The 16,390-nt window shown below is 41.6% G+C and overlaps 2 protein-coding genes across 3 annotated transcripts; both read right to left on the bottom strand.

Annotated features, from left to right (window-relative positions):
* Nucleotides 1-962: 962 nt before the first annotated feature.
* On the bottom strand, nucleotides 963-8,421 carry rab41 (RAB41, member RAS oncogene family). 2 transcript variants are annotated; one of them, XM_076149070.1, is made up of 8 exons: nucleotides 8,250-8,421; nucleotides 7,091-7,149; nucleotides 6,378-6,431; nucleotides 5,311-5,416; nucleotides 4,882-4,993; nucleotides 4,363-4,456; nucleotides 3,200-3,266; nucleotides 963-3,029 (listed from the first exon to the last, which is right to left on the bottom strand). In XM_076149070.1, the coding sequence occupies exons 1-8, from the start codon at nucleotides 8,326-8,328 to the stop codon at nucleotides 2,965-2,967; spliced, it is 636 nt and encodes a 211-aa protein (XP_076005185.1). In that variant the 5' UTR covers nucleotides 8,329-8,421; the 3' UTR covers nucleotides 963-2,964. The 2 variants fall into 2 exon arrangements, with proteins under 2 accessions (XP_076005185.1, XP_076005184.1); XM_076149069.1 differs by lacking the exon at nucleotides 5,311-5,416 and adding an exon at nucleotides 5,950-6,055 and having other exon boundaries at nucleotides 8,250-8,418.
* Nucleotides 8,422-10,098: 1,677 nt separating this feature from the next.
* Nucleotides 10,099-12,505, bottom strand: arr3b (arrestin 3b, retinal (X-arrestin)). Its single transcript, XM_076149276.1, has 13 exons — nucleotides 12,449-12,505; nucleotides 12,294-12,354; nucleotides 12,159-12,203; nucleotides 11,889-12,082; nucleotides 11,705-11,764; nucleotides 11,530-11,606; nucleotides 11,306-11,441; nucleotides 11,090-11,174; nucleotides 10,927-10,999; nucleotides 10,638-10,775; nucleotides 10,392-10,469; nucleotides 10,270-10,293; nucleotides 10,099-10,183 (listed from the first exon to the last, which is right to left on the bottom strand). The coding sequence occupies exons 1-13, from the start codon at nucleotides 12,503-12,505 to the stop codon at nucleotides 10,099-10,101; spliced, it is 1,113 nt and encodes a 370-aa protein (XP_076005391.1).
* Between the last annotated feature and the right edge of the window lie 3,885 nt (nucleotides 12,506-16,390).

Below are 16,390 nucleotides of genomic sequence, written 5' to 3'. Positions count from 1 at the left end.
AAACATCCTCGTGCTCGCCTGCCGGAAGGTAAAGACCGATTTAAAGTTCTTATCTGAGGGTAAATACCAAAGTAAACATAATGAAATAGAATAAATTCAAAAATAGAATGAAGTCAGTGATGTTAAAGTAGTCACTTAAGTGTAGTAGACCCCCAAAACAAACCAAAATAAGCTAGGAGCGTCAGTATAGAACGCCATAAGTGAGTGGTGTTGTGTAATATTGTATCAGAAGTGTGAAAGACACAAACACACAGTGGGCCGCCCATGATGAGTGTGTAGGTGTGAGGGTGACTGACTCAGTGCCGGGGACGATCACGACTATAAAGGCTCAATAATACACTTTTCCCGGAAGAATAACAATGAATAAAGCCATCGACCTTGCTACAAATGCTGACTCAAGTTCTACTTAAAAAATAAAAAATAAAGTAAAATTAATTATGTGGTATTTTTTGTTTCTTCAATGCAAAAAAACAACTTCGTTTCGATGTTATATTTTCCATCAAGAATAAAAACATTCCATTTGACCTAAATAACATGTTCCATACACACGCTGCTGTTCAATTGTTAACAAAACAATACATACATGCATACATCAAGTATTAATGTAAAGGAGTAACAATATAGCTTTGTGTTGATTTTTAAGCTTTGATTTCTAGCCAATGTGTGCGGTGCAGTGTTTACCTTCACACTAGGCCACACCTCCCCACTGTAACTACATGCATGTGTATGTATGTGTGTTGCACAATAAGCAGTTTCACTCGAGCTGTCAGTGGCTAATTGATTGACCCTACAAATATGTTTCTAGTCTCACTCGTCTCCAGACATATAATCAACCTACTGTAAGTGTTTAATGTCTTCCAAGTCGATGATCTTCTTTGTAATGTTGCCAGATGTCATTATTGATTATTAAAAGTCTAAATAAACAACGACGTCATCAAGAAATGGATTCCAGAGGCGAGAGGCTTGGTGAAATATCTTTATTATATTCCATGTGATAGGCCTACACTTGTGTGTTTCATTAACTCTCCTTTTTATACATCAGATAGTAATAGTACATTATTCACACAAACGTTGCTAAACACGAGAAGACAGCATATTTCAAATGGACAGACACAATTCAGAATAGCACAAAGCTGAGTATTCAGTCAGTGACAGGTAATAGAAGAGCTGCTAATGTTAAGATGGTTGTTTTATGTAATTAAATATTGAACTTTTTAATCCTCCTTTAAGTGTTTACATTTTAAAACAAAGCTACAGCAAATTGACCTGTGTCTTTTGTTGTGCTAATGTGTGTATTAGACTTTGTGTGTGCGTGTGTGTGTGTGTCGGTGACTGTAAACCAAGCTACTGACTCCACACACACGCACACGTTGCAAAAGTAAAAGCGTAACCTTGCCTTTGGGCGAATTCCCAGCAGACACGCTAACAATATATTAAATAACTAAATGTTTCAACATGCGTGTCAGCATCTGAACTTTTGGTCAAGCGTACAATGTTTACTGAGTATGTCCCAAGTTACAAAATAAATAAACACATAAAACCAACAGTCCTACACAGGCAGTAGCAATACAGCGAAGACTGCAACTACCTTCTCTGCACCTTTTTTTCTTTTTTACAGCGAGGGTGTAAGTAAGCGTGAAGCTGTATCCGAGGACAAACTTGTATCTACCAGCTCTACAAAACGACGAGTGAAGCCATGAACCAGTCAGCAGGCTTCGATTATATTTTACAATATTGTGGCTTGATTCAGTGCACAACGTTGGTGAACAAACAAGCAAGGCATCTGTGTTCTTATCCATAGAAATCCTGCATGGTGAGCATGCTGCATGTTCTTGCAATAAGTGTAATCAACACAACACAAAAATATCAATGAGATGGCGGTGCGTCATAGCAACCAAAGTGACTTTAACTCTTTTCCCCCCCTCTCCATCGGCGCGGGGGAAAGAAAACTCGACCTTGCCTTCTTTTAATTGTGTGATCTTTAAGGGGAACTCCTCCTCCTCAGATGTTAGTATGTGTGCAGCTAATTGAACAAAGTTAGAAAGACAGTTGCTATAGTTTCAACGTAGACAGATGTAGTTCCAGGTTAGTAGCCGTTATAAAGAACTCTGGATGTTTCCCTTTGATGTTTCCTCATTGCGTAGTTTTACATCCCTTTTTTTTGTTGCAGCACTGTTGGAAATAAGGTCTCAAATCATGTTAACAGCTGGTCTACTAACACACTGTGGTACTCTTTGGCTGCTTATGCCTTCAGATGCGTTACGGATAAATAGTGTATGGTCCCGTAAAACCCTCTTCCACCAAACAGGGCTAATTTGAACGGGAAAAATGGCGGTTTGCAATGAAGAGAACTCACTTGCTGAGAACCTCGTCCTACTTCCTCAAAATGAGTCCCGAAAAAAAATAAGAGAAATGAGCATTCATAGATTCCATGATACGGAGAGAACTATTTGTAGGCCAAACTCTTCGTTGAAAACAAACAAAAAAAAAAGAAGTAAAACATCAAGGACTGAGACTTCAACCTTGCAGTTACTTAAATACTCCCAAGCAATTTTTACTTTACAACAATGACAAAAGAGTAACAGCACTAAAAGGTTTCCGAACTGTGCGATAACTCATGAGCGGTTAAGCTATGTCAGTCTGCGATCCTATATAATGCCATGCAATTGGATGAAAATCTGAACATATCATTTAAACATAGTCTTGTTTTTAGATGTTTTTAACGTTTTCAACCGTTTCTCCAGATAATCTGTTTGAATACAGTGTAGCACATCCACATGGGGTTACTCTGAAAAGTCACTGAGTTGAAAAGGGGGAGAAAAGAAAAGAAGTTCCTCCATCCCGCCGGCCGGAGAGCCAAAGGGTGGAGGCGAAGTGGCCACTGAGAGAGAGAGAGAGAGAGACAAGCTGTTGTGGTGGGGAGGAGACAGGCTGAGGGGTGTGTGTGTGGGGGGGTGAGGTGTACTAGCAGGAGCAGCTGCTCTCGGTCACAGTCATCTCTGGCTGTTTCTCCAGTTTGATGTCGATCACTGAGGCGAGAGTTAAGCAACGTCCATGACTCTGCATGTTTAACTTCACTATTCTTCACTGTGCTATGTGGCAGGCCCCGCCCCCTCCCCCCCTCACGACTTACTCTCTAACTGACAGCAAAACCCGATATCATTGCATAACCGACTCATAGCTGCTTTAGAAAGGATACTGTCCTCTTTGCTTTTCTCTGGTGTGCTATCCATCCCAGGTAAAGCGGCGGCGACGCGACGGAACAGCTGCAAAACAAAAGTGGGCGAAGTGAAACAGCTGCGTCTGACAACAACACGGTCAAGATCTCACACAGAAAAAAACAGGCACATATTGTCGAATCACAAATGGACTGTGTGCTTGATTGAAAGTGATCAAATAGGCACTGGGGTGTATTGTTTATATGCAAACACAAGCAGCAGCAGCAGCAACACAAAATGGAACAGAAGCTGCTGCTGCTTGTTGAGATAACAGCGGGAAAGTAAAGGTTACGGCGCAAATCTCCCCGAAAGAGCAAATCCATTATAGGCACGCAAAATCATTTCAAAAGGGTGCAGAGGTTGAAATGAATCAGACAAAAAAAAACAACCTATGAGCAACAAGCACAACAACAGAAAACACACACACACACACACACACACACACACACGCACACGCAGACCTGTGAGAAACGATTGAGCCAAAACTGAAAGCACTAACAAGCAAAGGCTGTGGGAGAGAAATCACTTCAGAATGTATAGAGAAGAGACGATGAGCCGTGTGAGACGGGGGGGGGAGAAACAAAAAGAGGTGAAGATAGTGGACACAGTGGACACAGAGGACAGACTTGGCTTAACTACCTGTTTGACATTGTAGCCAGTCTTTGCACTGGTTTCAATGAACATGACATTCAGTTCCTTAGCTCTCTGCTCGCCCCCCTCCGTGGTGATCTGTCTGCTCAGGTAAAAGCAGAGAGGGGAGATGGAACGAACAAGACAGGTATGGAAAGGAGGAACATTGCCAAGAGGACAGGGGCCGAAGAGGGAAAGGTGGAGGAAGTGGAGAGAAACAGAGAGAGAGAAAAACACAGAGCTCAACCCAAGGTCGTCTTTTGGTGAGGAGAGAAAGAGAGTGGTTAGTTTGGTTACAACACAGACGGAGAGGAAGACAAAAAGGAAGAGAGGAGCTGCTGTGCCGAGGAAGGATGAGGCAGCACAAATCCACTCCAGAGTTCGTTCACTCACTCGCTCACTCACCAATAGCTACATAATGGAAACATCGCCTGAGCTAAGGAACACCGTGTGCTGCGCTGAGGAGCATTTGTTTCGAGTGTAGAGCCGCCGCCGCCGCCGATGGAACACCAACCTGTTTGACGTTATAGCCAGCCTTGGCGCTGGTCTCTATGTACATCACATTGAGCTCGCGAGCTTTCCTCTCTGCCGCCTCGACAGAAACTTGCCTGCCGCGGTCCAGGGGATGGGTGGAGGCGAGGATGGAGGGGTGGAGGGAGGGAGGGAGGGAGGGAGGGAGTATGGTGAGGGTTGAGGAGAACACAAATAAAAAAATCAAAATGATACAAAAAGAAAGGATGAATGAGGAGAACAAAAGGCAAACAAAAGAAACTCATGACAAAATTAAGACACTTAAACTTCTAACAAAACCGTTGAAATAAGCACAATATCAAAGGATGATAAAGTAAAACTGGGTGAGATGCAAAAAACACTGAATGGAGGGAATGTGGAGGGGTTCAGGCTCTGGCATCGTTCATAACAGCAGTATTACTCCTTTACCTACTTTTACTACATCCTGGTTACATCACAGTTCATATGTTAGCAGCTAAACACCGCATCCACCACATTCACACATCCTCACACCGCCGTGTACCTTTTATCCGCCAAATCTGTTTTGTTCCCAACAAGCATGATAATGACATCACTCCCTCTCTCTGTTCTAACGTCGTCAATCCACTTTGAGGTTTGCTGGAATGAATTGAGATCTGTGGGACGAGGGGAGAAACATAATTACTGCACACGTCAGTCAGTAGGAACACAAACAAAAACACTCTGGCTACAGTTGGAAAGTGTGCACAAGCAAGGTATTAATCTTCATTAAAGTGAAAGAGAGTGTTGTGTCAGAGTAGCTCATTCAAAAAGTCAAGTGTTGGTGAGTAAAAGTGTTCAGAGGAAGAAGCTTGAGGGAAGAAAGAGAGAGTTACTGAAACACTGAGACACTAATATAAAGATTCTTAGCAGCTACAAGCTTCTTCTTCCCGTGGCGCTAAACCTCTAAAGAACCAAAGCCGCCCTGACTCACTGGTGATGTCATAAACTACCACAGCAATGGTGGAGTCACGGATGTAGCTGGGAATTAGGCTACGGAAACGCTCCTGTCCAGCAGTGTCCCAAAGCTGGAGCCGGACCTGAGGGTTGGAAACGGGGCGGGGAGGAGGAGAAGAAAAAAGACAAGGAGGTGGAGATAAGAGGAGTAAGGCAGAGTAAGGAAGTGGAGGACGTGGAAGATTAAGGAATTGCAAGCCGATACAGCAGATATGAGAAAATGACCCTTTAAATGGAGGAATGGGGGGAAAAAAAATCTTTCAAATGCAGGAGGGTCACAGATGCTGAGTGTTATGGAAGTGTTACATGCAAAAGGTCCTGCTGAAACGTTATGCAGGGTGTTTCAGTGGATCTCTGCCCATAAGATCTGCTATCTGATGGCGCTTAAGGGTTATTCCTTCCATCAGCTCCGTATGTAACGGCCTTTAGGAAGCATAAACCTCTTGGGATGCTTCTGGAAAAATGCTTAAGTGTGCCAACAGCAGATGCAAACAGCCAGAAATGCTCTAGCCGGAAAATGATGTTATGGGGTTGCGTGGCTAGGTAAGATGCTCTGTTTGTCCTTGCACAGACAAGACGGAAGGACGAGGAGATGAGGCGAGGCCATGATACCTACTGGCTATGTCATAAACCACCACGGCGGCAGCTGAGTCGCGGATGTAACTGGGGATGAGGCTGCGGAAACGCTCCTGTCCGGCCGTATCCCAGAGCTGCAGCCGAATCTTTGGCCGGCCGTACCAACCGTATGACAAAGGGGGGGAGGGGGGGTGGAGGAGGGGCGGGTTCATTACCCAGCCGCGGGGGGGGTAGGTGGGAAAACAAAAAATGAAATGAAATGATGATGGGACTAAAAGCATGATCAGAGAATAGTAAAAGGTGACGAATCACCATGACAGGTCTAACAAAATGAATGGTAACATCTAATACGACACTTTGTAAAATGATGTAAAGGAAATAAATGGTGGCTCTTAGATAAAAAGCAAGCGAAATGCATGACATAAGCAAGTTCTAACACTACGAAGAGATGAAAACTGCAGAGCTTACCGTACGATCCTCTAGGTACATGGTTTTTGACAAAAAGTCAATTCCAATCGTAGCCTGGAAGACAAAGTGTGGAACAATGCTCAAGTTAACAGAAATGCGACAAATCTACAGACGTCACACACTTTGTATGTCTGTATAAGGTCCTTTTGATTTCCATAAGTGCTTTTCGATTGACTCTATTCTTGATAGACGCTTCTCTATAAAATATCAGTAAATAGAACTTAATTGTAGAAAACATTATGCTGCTTTATTAAGATTCTCTTAATAAAGGTTGACTTCATTTATGATGTAGTTGATCGTGTACAACATGCTTAAGTACTGTGTGTAATGCCCTCTCTTTAGGTGAGCATTCCACATTCAGACGTGTTTGTTGTTTACAACACTCCGAGCTTGGAACCAGGAAATTCCAACTTAAAATGGAACACAGCGTGAAGCCTCTGGACCCACAACAGAGCACATTGTCCATCTCTCCCTGCCTCCATGATGGTGATTGGCTGAACAAGCCCGGGGTTTTAAGGAGCACAAGAAGAGAAGGAAAACAAGCTGCGTTGTTGGCCCACGGCTCAGGATTGAAAACCTTACATATGAGGCACTTGGACCGCAATAAGACGTCCAGGAAGACTAAACATATTGGTCCAATCACTGGTCTTTACCTCTCACCCAGAGATGCAATAATTTCCTATCATGTTGTGATGAATGTTGCTTTTCTTTACCTGGTAAGTGTTGTCAAAGCTGTCATACATGAACCTGGTGATGAGTGAGGTCTTCCCAACTGCACAGACAAAGACACAATCAGACTAAATCAACCAATAATCAACCAATACGATTGTGTACCCAAGACAAATGTAGTTTTCTGACTAAATCAATGCGTCTCAGTGATATGACAGGGCGAGTAAAGTGACGTGATCATGGATGCGGTGTGGAGCGCTGAGCCCACACGCTGAGCTGGCAGTCAGGGTGGAGCCACAGATCCTGGATAATGGGAACGCTGTGATTCCCCCCCCAGTTTGTTCAGTGATAAGAGACAGTCACGACCATTTAAACCACAACATTTAAATCACAATCACGTCTGATTCATGTCACTATGAGCGTGTGCGAGTGTGTGTTGTTAAATGTCTGGGGCGAAGGCGGATCAGGCTCCTGACTTATTGGCCGACGTGGCTCTTTAGCAAGGCTAGCGAGTTAGCAAGCTAACCATTTGGTACCACCCTACTGCAGCGACATCACCGCATAACGATGTAATCAATCATCTTAACGCTTATGACGTCTTTTGGAAACAATAATCACGAACAAACTAGGTTTACATGGGTGCGACATATTACACGCAGCTTATGTATTTCAACAGCTAACAGGCTAGCCACCTAGCTAACGTTAGCTGCAGTTACGCTAGTGGTGAGATGATGAAGGATGCGTCCCAATTCAGCAGCCACAGAGAGGACCACGGTACAAAACCTTCACTTTGCAACACGCCGATATGTTGCTCGTTCTATCTTTCAAATGAGTCCTGAATTAACGTTAATTTTTTTGTAATTGTAACATAATTTAACGGCCTTTAGTATTACAACGAAAACGAAGGTGTTTGGCTAGCTTAGTGAGCCACCGTTAGCCTGCTAAGGAATGACATCACAGGAGGAATACACCCAGGATCATCATCTTTCTCCCAATTTCTCTCTCTTTGGCACACAGCTTTTAATACCGATCATATCTCCGTGTGTGTGTTCTCTGGTTGTTGCTCTCCGGCGGGTAACTTCACCACGTCAGCTCGCAGAGAGATGGACCAGAGAAGCTAGGAAATCTTAGCTCCATCTTTCTCAAAATTCCTCATTTAGCCCAAATTTACCGCACGGTCCAGACCCATCGAACCCCGCTTACCACTCTGCTCGCCCAGGAAGACCAGCTTGAATTTCCGTAGAGGATTGCCAAACTCTCCGCCGCCAGTCGTGGTTGACATTTTGTCCAAAGATAAACAGCTAACTGGCTGACTAAGTTAATGATGTGATGTCTAGACCGGAGAGCAGCGAGTATCTCTACCCTGCACGAGCCTCTGCTATTGTTGCCTGGGACGCACCGAAGCGAAACAGCGCAACCAAGCGGCAAGTATGAGAAACGCAACATAAATTCCAAAGTCATTTTCGATTATGTCCATTAATTTGTATCCATTAATTAACGTCTGTTTTCATTTCACGTATGGAATGAACAAAACTTATTTATTGATGGAATTGTGAAATGTTTTTTTTCATCATTTTATGTATTAGGATTTTCTATGAAATAGCCTTGTGACTTAGTATCTATGTCATTATTATGAAAAATGTCACACTGTTTTATTACTGTATTACTTCATTCGAAATTAGTATGGATGAATGTGTAAACGTATTATGAATATTCAATGTAATAATGATAATATATTATTTAAATGTCATTGACAAAGTATGGTGCCACAGACGAGAAAAAAATACATTTGTGGATTTGTTTATTGAAATTCTTGAAAATGACTCAAGAATGATAAGGAAGTAATAGGAACCAATGTGTTTATTTTTGTCTGTTGCATTGGCATATTCCTTCAGTTAGGAGCTTTGTTGCAGGCTTTTATGCCACACCTTTCATTTTGCCATTTTGCATGGTGGTTGTAATGATACAGAATCAAACATTAAGAAGAAACAAGTCTATACTAGGGGACAGTTCACTTGTAAATGAAAAATACATGACACATTTCGGTTTACATTTAAAACTACAATGGCATTCAGAAAGTATTTTGCACAGTGTAGACACTCAGCCACTAGTTAACATCATTGGGATCTAATAGTATTATTGACTATTATTGAATAAAGTTAAACACATTGGGAAAAAAGATTGTATTTGCAACAACGCTTTGTTGCACATGTACCCTTTGCAGTGAGTTCCAGTGTTCAGTGTTCTCTTTTGGTCACGAGAATTTCCTCTTCAGTTCATCTGACCCCTCCATTGGGAATTCTACTCAAGAATGATATCCGTGCTGCAGCAATGAAATAGAGAAACATCAACATGCTTCAATGAGTCCAACAGCAGAGCAAGGTAACTTTGATGCATCCGATCACATGGGACATTTGCGTAGACAAATAACAAACATGCAACTGGGAATCTCAATGTAGTCCACCAGTTTTGGCAGGATATTATCTAGTATATACATATCTAATGTGAAAGCCATGTGTGCTATATGTATGAATTCTGCATTAGTACTGCAGGATCACACATTAAAATTCCTCTTTCACATTTAACAGACATGCAGCAGGTGCGTACCATGGAACAGCGCACTCATTAAATGGCCATCATGTGTATATCACAGCCATATCTCTGTCACTAGGCTTTTATTAGCCATATTCCAAACAAACATTTCTTTTATTGTTTTTGTGTGTCATGCAGCAGATCTAACAACTCTGCATGTAAACATGTCGTGTATTTTATAGAAAGGGGACACAGTGAAGACCACAAAAGGTTTTGAATTGCAAATAACCTCACCTGAACTACATAGGCCTTTAGTCAATTGTGCTGCAGTTTAGAAAATACATAAAGAGAAAGTTATCATCAACTAAATCACACTCAGTGAAATATCTGTCACCATTTGTGTTTTGAGTACTTACACTTCTGCTCAGCGTACAGCGATGACATGGATTCATTGGACAAAGAGAAGAGAGGAGAGACAACCTCTTGATCAGATCAGTTACAGAAGACTCTAAACAGTTTCTTATATATTTATGCAATATATGACTGAAGGCTCACCTGCGGGTTTTGGGGACATCAAAGTGAGAGGAACCTCTGCAGTCACGTCACTAAAAAAATTATATTCATGAAGTTATACGATTTTGAAAAGAAAGTTTGACTTATAACATGTGGCAGTTAGTTTAAGTACACTTACCTTGCTGTCAGGCCACCCAGCAGTCTGTGATGAGAGAGAAACAATAAATGACACCTTAGTTTGCACAACATGTGTTGAGGAAAAAACTCATGCATTATTATTTTCTGTGAATTGACACTCACCCTCCGCCAGACACAATCAGATTGACCTTCACCTTGTAGGCGACAATGATTCCCTGCATCTCCTTCTCTCCTTGGCTCCTGCGAGACAACAGGAATAGTTCACTTTTTATAGCTTGAGCTTTTGGTTTAAGACACGATAAGTCGATGACACAATGCAGGCCCATGTCAGCTGTCACCCAATAAGAGGATGAAAACCCGTCAAGGGATAAATCTTAAGTCCTTTTGCACTGAGGCACTGTGGCTTACAGGGTGGTGGATGCCAGCCTGGTGTCCTCGTCTTTTAGCCGACCGTCCACGGAGAGACCGCGCTTCTCTTGGTTGTTGGCCAGCGTAGGGGTTATTTGGAAGCTCTTCTCAAACGTAGAATTGGCGTTTATTGTCTCGCTGTTTATGGTAATGAAACAGAGATTATGACTTTTGACTTTTGACCAGTTGACCAAGTATTTCCCAAATTCGATCAAATCATTTTGAGAGACAAATACAATTTCTGCTCATTCTGTTTCTGTTCATTTGGAACTGATATGACCCTGCTTACCCAAACTCCTCAGTGCTGACGGGCTTGACGTAGGTGTCGGAGGAGTACAGCACAACACATGTGGATTGCTCAACTAAAAAAGAATAAACAGGTCTGTCAGAATCGGTGATGCATGCACAGTAACCATTTACTCTTACTTTCTTTCTCTCTGTTCACAACTCACCTGAGATTTTGATTTTCTTCACCACCTTGCTGGTTTCATTGTTGATTTTGACCTTCACCATTATAGGATCTCCGTGGTAATAAATCTAGAAATAAAAATAATGTCAAAGTTTACAAAGAGTACTGTTATGTAATGACAAAGGCAGTTATCACATACAAATAATAATTGTATAATAATATAATGCCAAATTGAGGGATTATAGCTTCCATGTTGTACCTCTTTTTCAGTGGAGACCTCCAAATGTACAGGTTTGTCAGTCATCATAAATTGCTTGCATATTTCAGCTTTGGGTCCAGGTTTGTTGTTTGCCGGTGCAAACTGAATTTTGCGAATCATCAGACGACAAGTGTCCCTATGAACAGAAAAAAGACAGAGAGTCAAAGAAAGGCCTCCGTTTGTCCTTCACTTAGCAACAGGTCAAGGAGGGTGAAGATACATACTTCTTCTCAATGACCTCATCTGCATTGTCTGCATTATTGGCAATGTATGCTTTCACCTCAAAGTCCACACCGCAAGCCTGCGACAGACCAACACAAAATAGATATTTGTTTGTCAAAGGGTTAAAGGTTGTGTTTCGTAGTGAAACACAAGAAAAGTGAGATTCGACAGCAATACCTTGCCAGAGTCGTTTGGCCCAGGCTGCAATGAGACTGAGCATGGGAGATCTGTTGGCATCTGAATGAGACAAGAAGAAGATAAAGATAAAGCAATGAATAAATCTTAACACAGAAATTGCAAAGTTAGAAGGAAGCTGAAGTATCTCAGTCAATATGATCCTTGAGAGATGGCGCTTGCTTACCTGGAAGGCAAAGGGATATCCCTGCTCTCCAACTTTCTTCATCAGAGATTCCTGCATTGGAGTTTTGGCTGTGCTTCCGCCTGTAGGTGGATAGATCTGCACGCGCTGCACCCAGATGTCTCTCCTGAAGGACATGCCGATCACATCCAGGTCATCGCTTCCATAGCGGAAGGCACATGCCAGGTAGACGAATACTGCAAGGTGAATACAGTAGATTCAGCATTTTGTGCACATTTCAGAGATCCTTAGCAGCAAATGAGCTTGAAGTACCTTTTCTGCCATTGAGACCAGAGGGGTCCACTTTAACCACACCATCTGCAAATGAGAGGAGACACATTAGCACTAAAACACTTGTGTATAAGTAAGGATGCAGAGATGTGTAGAGTACACCATTCTTCCACATACCGACTACTTCCACTGAATCCACATGGTCCACAAAGTCTCTCTTCCCCAAGTACAAAGCAATCTGAGGAGAGAAAAGTATAGGAGTTTCAGGAGCTATATAGAATATGAAACTCCACGAGGTGCCCTGTAATGATTATGTAACCATAGACACTTACATGTCCATGGCCACTGGTCTTCTTGAAAACCCTGGAAAGAAAGAACAGCAAATGCATTATGTTTGAATATCATCTCAGAGAAAGACTAAATGTACAAGATGCGCAGTGGCCAAGTCAAAATGCAATCAAGTATCTATTCCTCTCTATATAATTACGTCTATATAACTCCTGCCAATTGTGTTTGCCAATTACAGCTCCTCACAACCCTACACTTTCATTTCATCTTTCTTTTTTCCAGGTAAATGCGTGTAATTTGTAACAATATCCCAAAATAGCCTGTCATGTATTATGTAATCCTCTGCTGTGTTTGCCTCTTAACGGTGAGGGCCAGTTAATCCTGTTAAGACCTGTCCTCTGTCTTGTAAACCTCCCTTCCAACATGGCAGCCGCACAATCCATTTTAATCCTAAACCTCAGTGTTGGTGGATTGACAGTGCATTTGCCTTAACCCACATGTAAGATTGAAAGGTCTTGACATTAATTGCATTCGTTGCCTCCATGCATCCAAGTTACTCTTAAAATGAATCCAAATGAGTTTAACGGCAATACATAGGAATCATATTAACCATTCGGACCATTCAGCAGTTTGCTGCTAGTTAACATTTGCTATCTCCACATATACAGACTATATAGTAATTTGAGATAGCATATTAGCACTGATGGTAAACAGTGAATGAAACGTCTCTATACTCACTTCGACATGTTGGCAGCTGAGTTGCAGACGATGGCTGAAAAATGTAAAAAGACAACAAGACAGTTATCAAAGCATTCAATTTCATGCTGTATTAAAGTAACAACACTATAACTGTAGGAAAAGTTCAGCTTCTTAGATTTATCCTTTAACATTTAGTTTCTCATTCAGTGGCTCAACAAAATGAACTACTGATAATGTTCATAGATCAGAACTGATATCGTAATGATAATTCTGCGACCATAACAATGATGTAATACCATTTTGAGGTTCTAGAATAGATAATGGTAAAAATACACTTATCCACTTCTGCACTTCTGACTTTAATTAATACAGACAAGTAATCAACATGCTATTCCTCCAACTCAGCATAATGTTGATCAAATGGTTGAAGTACAGATTCCGGTTGGGAATTGACACTGAAAGTAAAACTGATTCTCTCCTGTATAATTGTAAATGTTGTCATGAGGTGATGTTATACTAAACTCATCTCCTCTTAATGTATAGTAAGTCAAGCAACTCTCTCACCGTGAGTGTCCTGTGTCGACTGTAATCCGTCCCGGTTGGCCGTGTGGCGTGTGTGATGCCAATCGCTGCCTGTCGTTTGCCTTTATACCGTGACCTCCCAACCTTTTCGCCCTCCCTTCAGCTTACACTGAGAGGGCTGTTTTTAGAGAAAATCTGATCAATTCATTAGACAACTACTGTTTTGGTCCACTGTTTGGCTTACATATAGAGCGTAAACAACAGGCTTTGTCTGGGCTATATTCACTCACTCGTACATATCAGCCTTTGGTCCAGTTTTTGTTTTTCTGTAGTTAAGTAATTAAGAGTTCTCTGCACAAGTTAAATCATCATTACATCATTCTTCTTAATGCTTTATCTTCCTATAGCTACAGTCGGAACAACGATGTAAACATTCATTAATTCTGCCTTCTCCTGCAAGTCCTATGTCATTTTTGCAACACAACCATGTGATTTTCTGCACTGCTTAATTCAATCTGTGACACATTTGCTGCACATGAATGTTGAAGGAATTCCCTTCTTCTTGCTAAGACAGGAGTGTGGTGGTATTAAATGGATTTCAGTAGCCAGGGTGACAGATGGCTGCCCTGTACAATCCGTACACATGGCAGATTCACCGACATTTAAGTGACCTGTTGACATGTAAGGTACAAGGCTTCACAGCTAGTACCAGTGTGACTGCAGATGACTTCTAATGGTTTCCAATTGTTTTCTTGCTTCATGGTTGTTAAAGTAAACACATACATTTTGTACTTAAAGGGTGTATAACAACAAATAAATAACGTATTTACATGAAAAACAAGCTCATATACTACACCTACTAGCCCTGACATTTAGGGGGTTTTCCTTGATAACATAACATACAGTATGTACAGATGTATCCTGGGGGGGACTGGGAGTTTTAATTCATTACTATTTCAAATCCTTACCATACATATCTTAATATAACTATGTATCTAAGGAAGCCAAGAGTGTATGTAAGCTGCTATCCTGTGGTTGACCCTTGACCTTACCATGCAGGAAAATCCCTCCGGAGGATTGACGGGGTATACCGTTGAACCTCTCGGCCAGGTGTACTTAACTGATTAAATACTGGGGCTGGACGATGGGTTTTACAGTGACACCTCGGCAGTCCAGGCTGCACTGGCCTCCATACCACTCTCTGGTTGGTACAGTTTTAGGGATCTCTTTAAAGCTGCCTAGACAGAAGAGTGTGGCCATATGTTACGCTGCCAGACCATCAGCTGGAGGGGTCACAGGGGACATGTGTGCAAAGTTACATTGATTAATTTCCTCAATCCACATTCCATTAAACATATACTACAGTTGTACTCTGGTGATGGTTGTACAACGTTCTTGCGACAGGGAGTTGGGTCAGACCTGGAGGATATATCACACTGGTAAGGTGCAAATGTACTGTATACGTGTAAAACCCCCTCAATATCAAACCATACCACAATTATACAAAACATGGATTAAGGCGTTCCTCTTTCTAAACACGTAATAAAATGTCAATTATCTATTGTGAGCCTTCACAGTCATTCTGATACTTCTTGCTTCAGCGCTTCACTGACCAAACAAAGAAACATCTGGGTGCACTGATAAAGCGAACAAAATAGCACTTCCTAATAATTAACACTTGATGAATAATCATAGTAATAATAATAATAATAATAATAATCATAGTAATCAGAGTCAATGAAACTTTAAAGTGCATTAAAGTTATCATAGACCATAGGGGTTAGTATCATTTTAGCTGTGTTGTGCTTCTTCTTCTGGAACTTCGAATGTGTATTAAAAGAATGTAGAAAATTCTATGAATTTAGAAGTGATAGCTTGGCTATGGCTTTAAATAACTGGCACCCTTAAGTCTGTTGTTTTGTTGACACTGATCACAAGTATTTCAGATGAAGATGCATTGTTTACCACTGGTATTGCTACTACATACCAGTTAATATTATCCCAGAATAAAGTATAAACCTAATCTAAACCAATCTTGACCTCTGGTGTCTCAGTGATGAACCTTTATTTCTTGGGTTTTGCTCTTCCCCTGTTTGGGCTGAGGATTGTCACACATGGTCCAGTATAGTAAGGTAAGCCCCTTATGCTTAAGCTGGCTCCATTTTAGGCATGCGCTTTAAATAATCAGTCAATATTCCCTCTCAGAGGAATTCTTGACTCGTCCTGAGGCTTACACCACTCGGGTATTACGCCTTCTTAACAACGCTCTTCAGTAGGATGCTAAACTGAGGCAGTGTTACAGTGTTTGTTGCTAAAAACAGGAACAAACTCAGGTACTTAACAGAACCGATCGGGGTTTTGTGGTGCTGCAAGACGTCCACATATACACTACGCTAATGAAGTTAACTGCTCCAAACACTTAAAATATACACTTTAGAATGGACTCAGATAATCCCATCTAGCCTTTACCCATCCATGTTCTAACCAGCAGCGCTTCAGTAACTTTGCCCAAACTGATGCTGTGACTTTGAAAGGCCCAATAAGGCCAGTGGCCATCCACAGTCAATAAGGCAAGAAGCTGATCTGAAAGTATACAGTCACAAATAAACATGACCGTGAGCTGTGGCAGAACAGAGAGGAAGCAGATCTGTGTCAGACCAATGGTGTTTCTGAGAATGAAATATGTGATTAATAGGAAGAACAAAAACCTCATTGAACCCCAAATAGAAATACCATGTTTCAACGTAAATTATTTGGTATTAAAG

The sequence above is a fragment of the Genypterus blacodes genome, unplaced genomic scaffold (genome assembly GCF_046128005.1).
Source record: "Genypterus blacodes isolate CSIRO-AG114 ecotype Tasmania unplaced genomic scaffold, CSIRO-AGI_Gbla_v1 ptg000044l_1, whole genome shotgun sequence".
Lineage (NCBI taxonomy): Eukaryota > Metazoa > Chordata > Actinopteri > Ophidiiformes > Ophidiidae > Genypterus > Genypterus blacodes.
The sequence above is the reverse complement of the archived record's forward strand: the minus strand, read 5'-3'. Positions and strand labels throughout refer to the sequence as shown.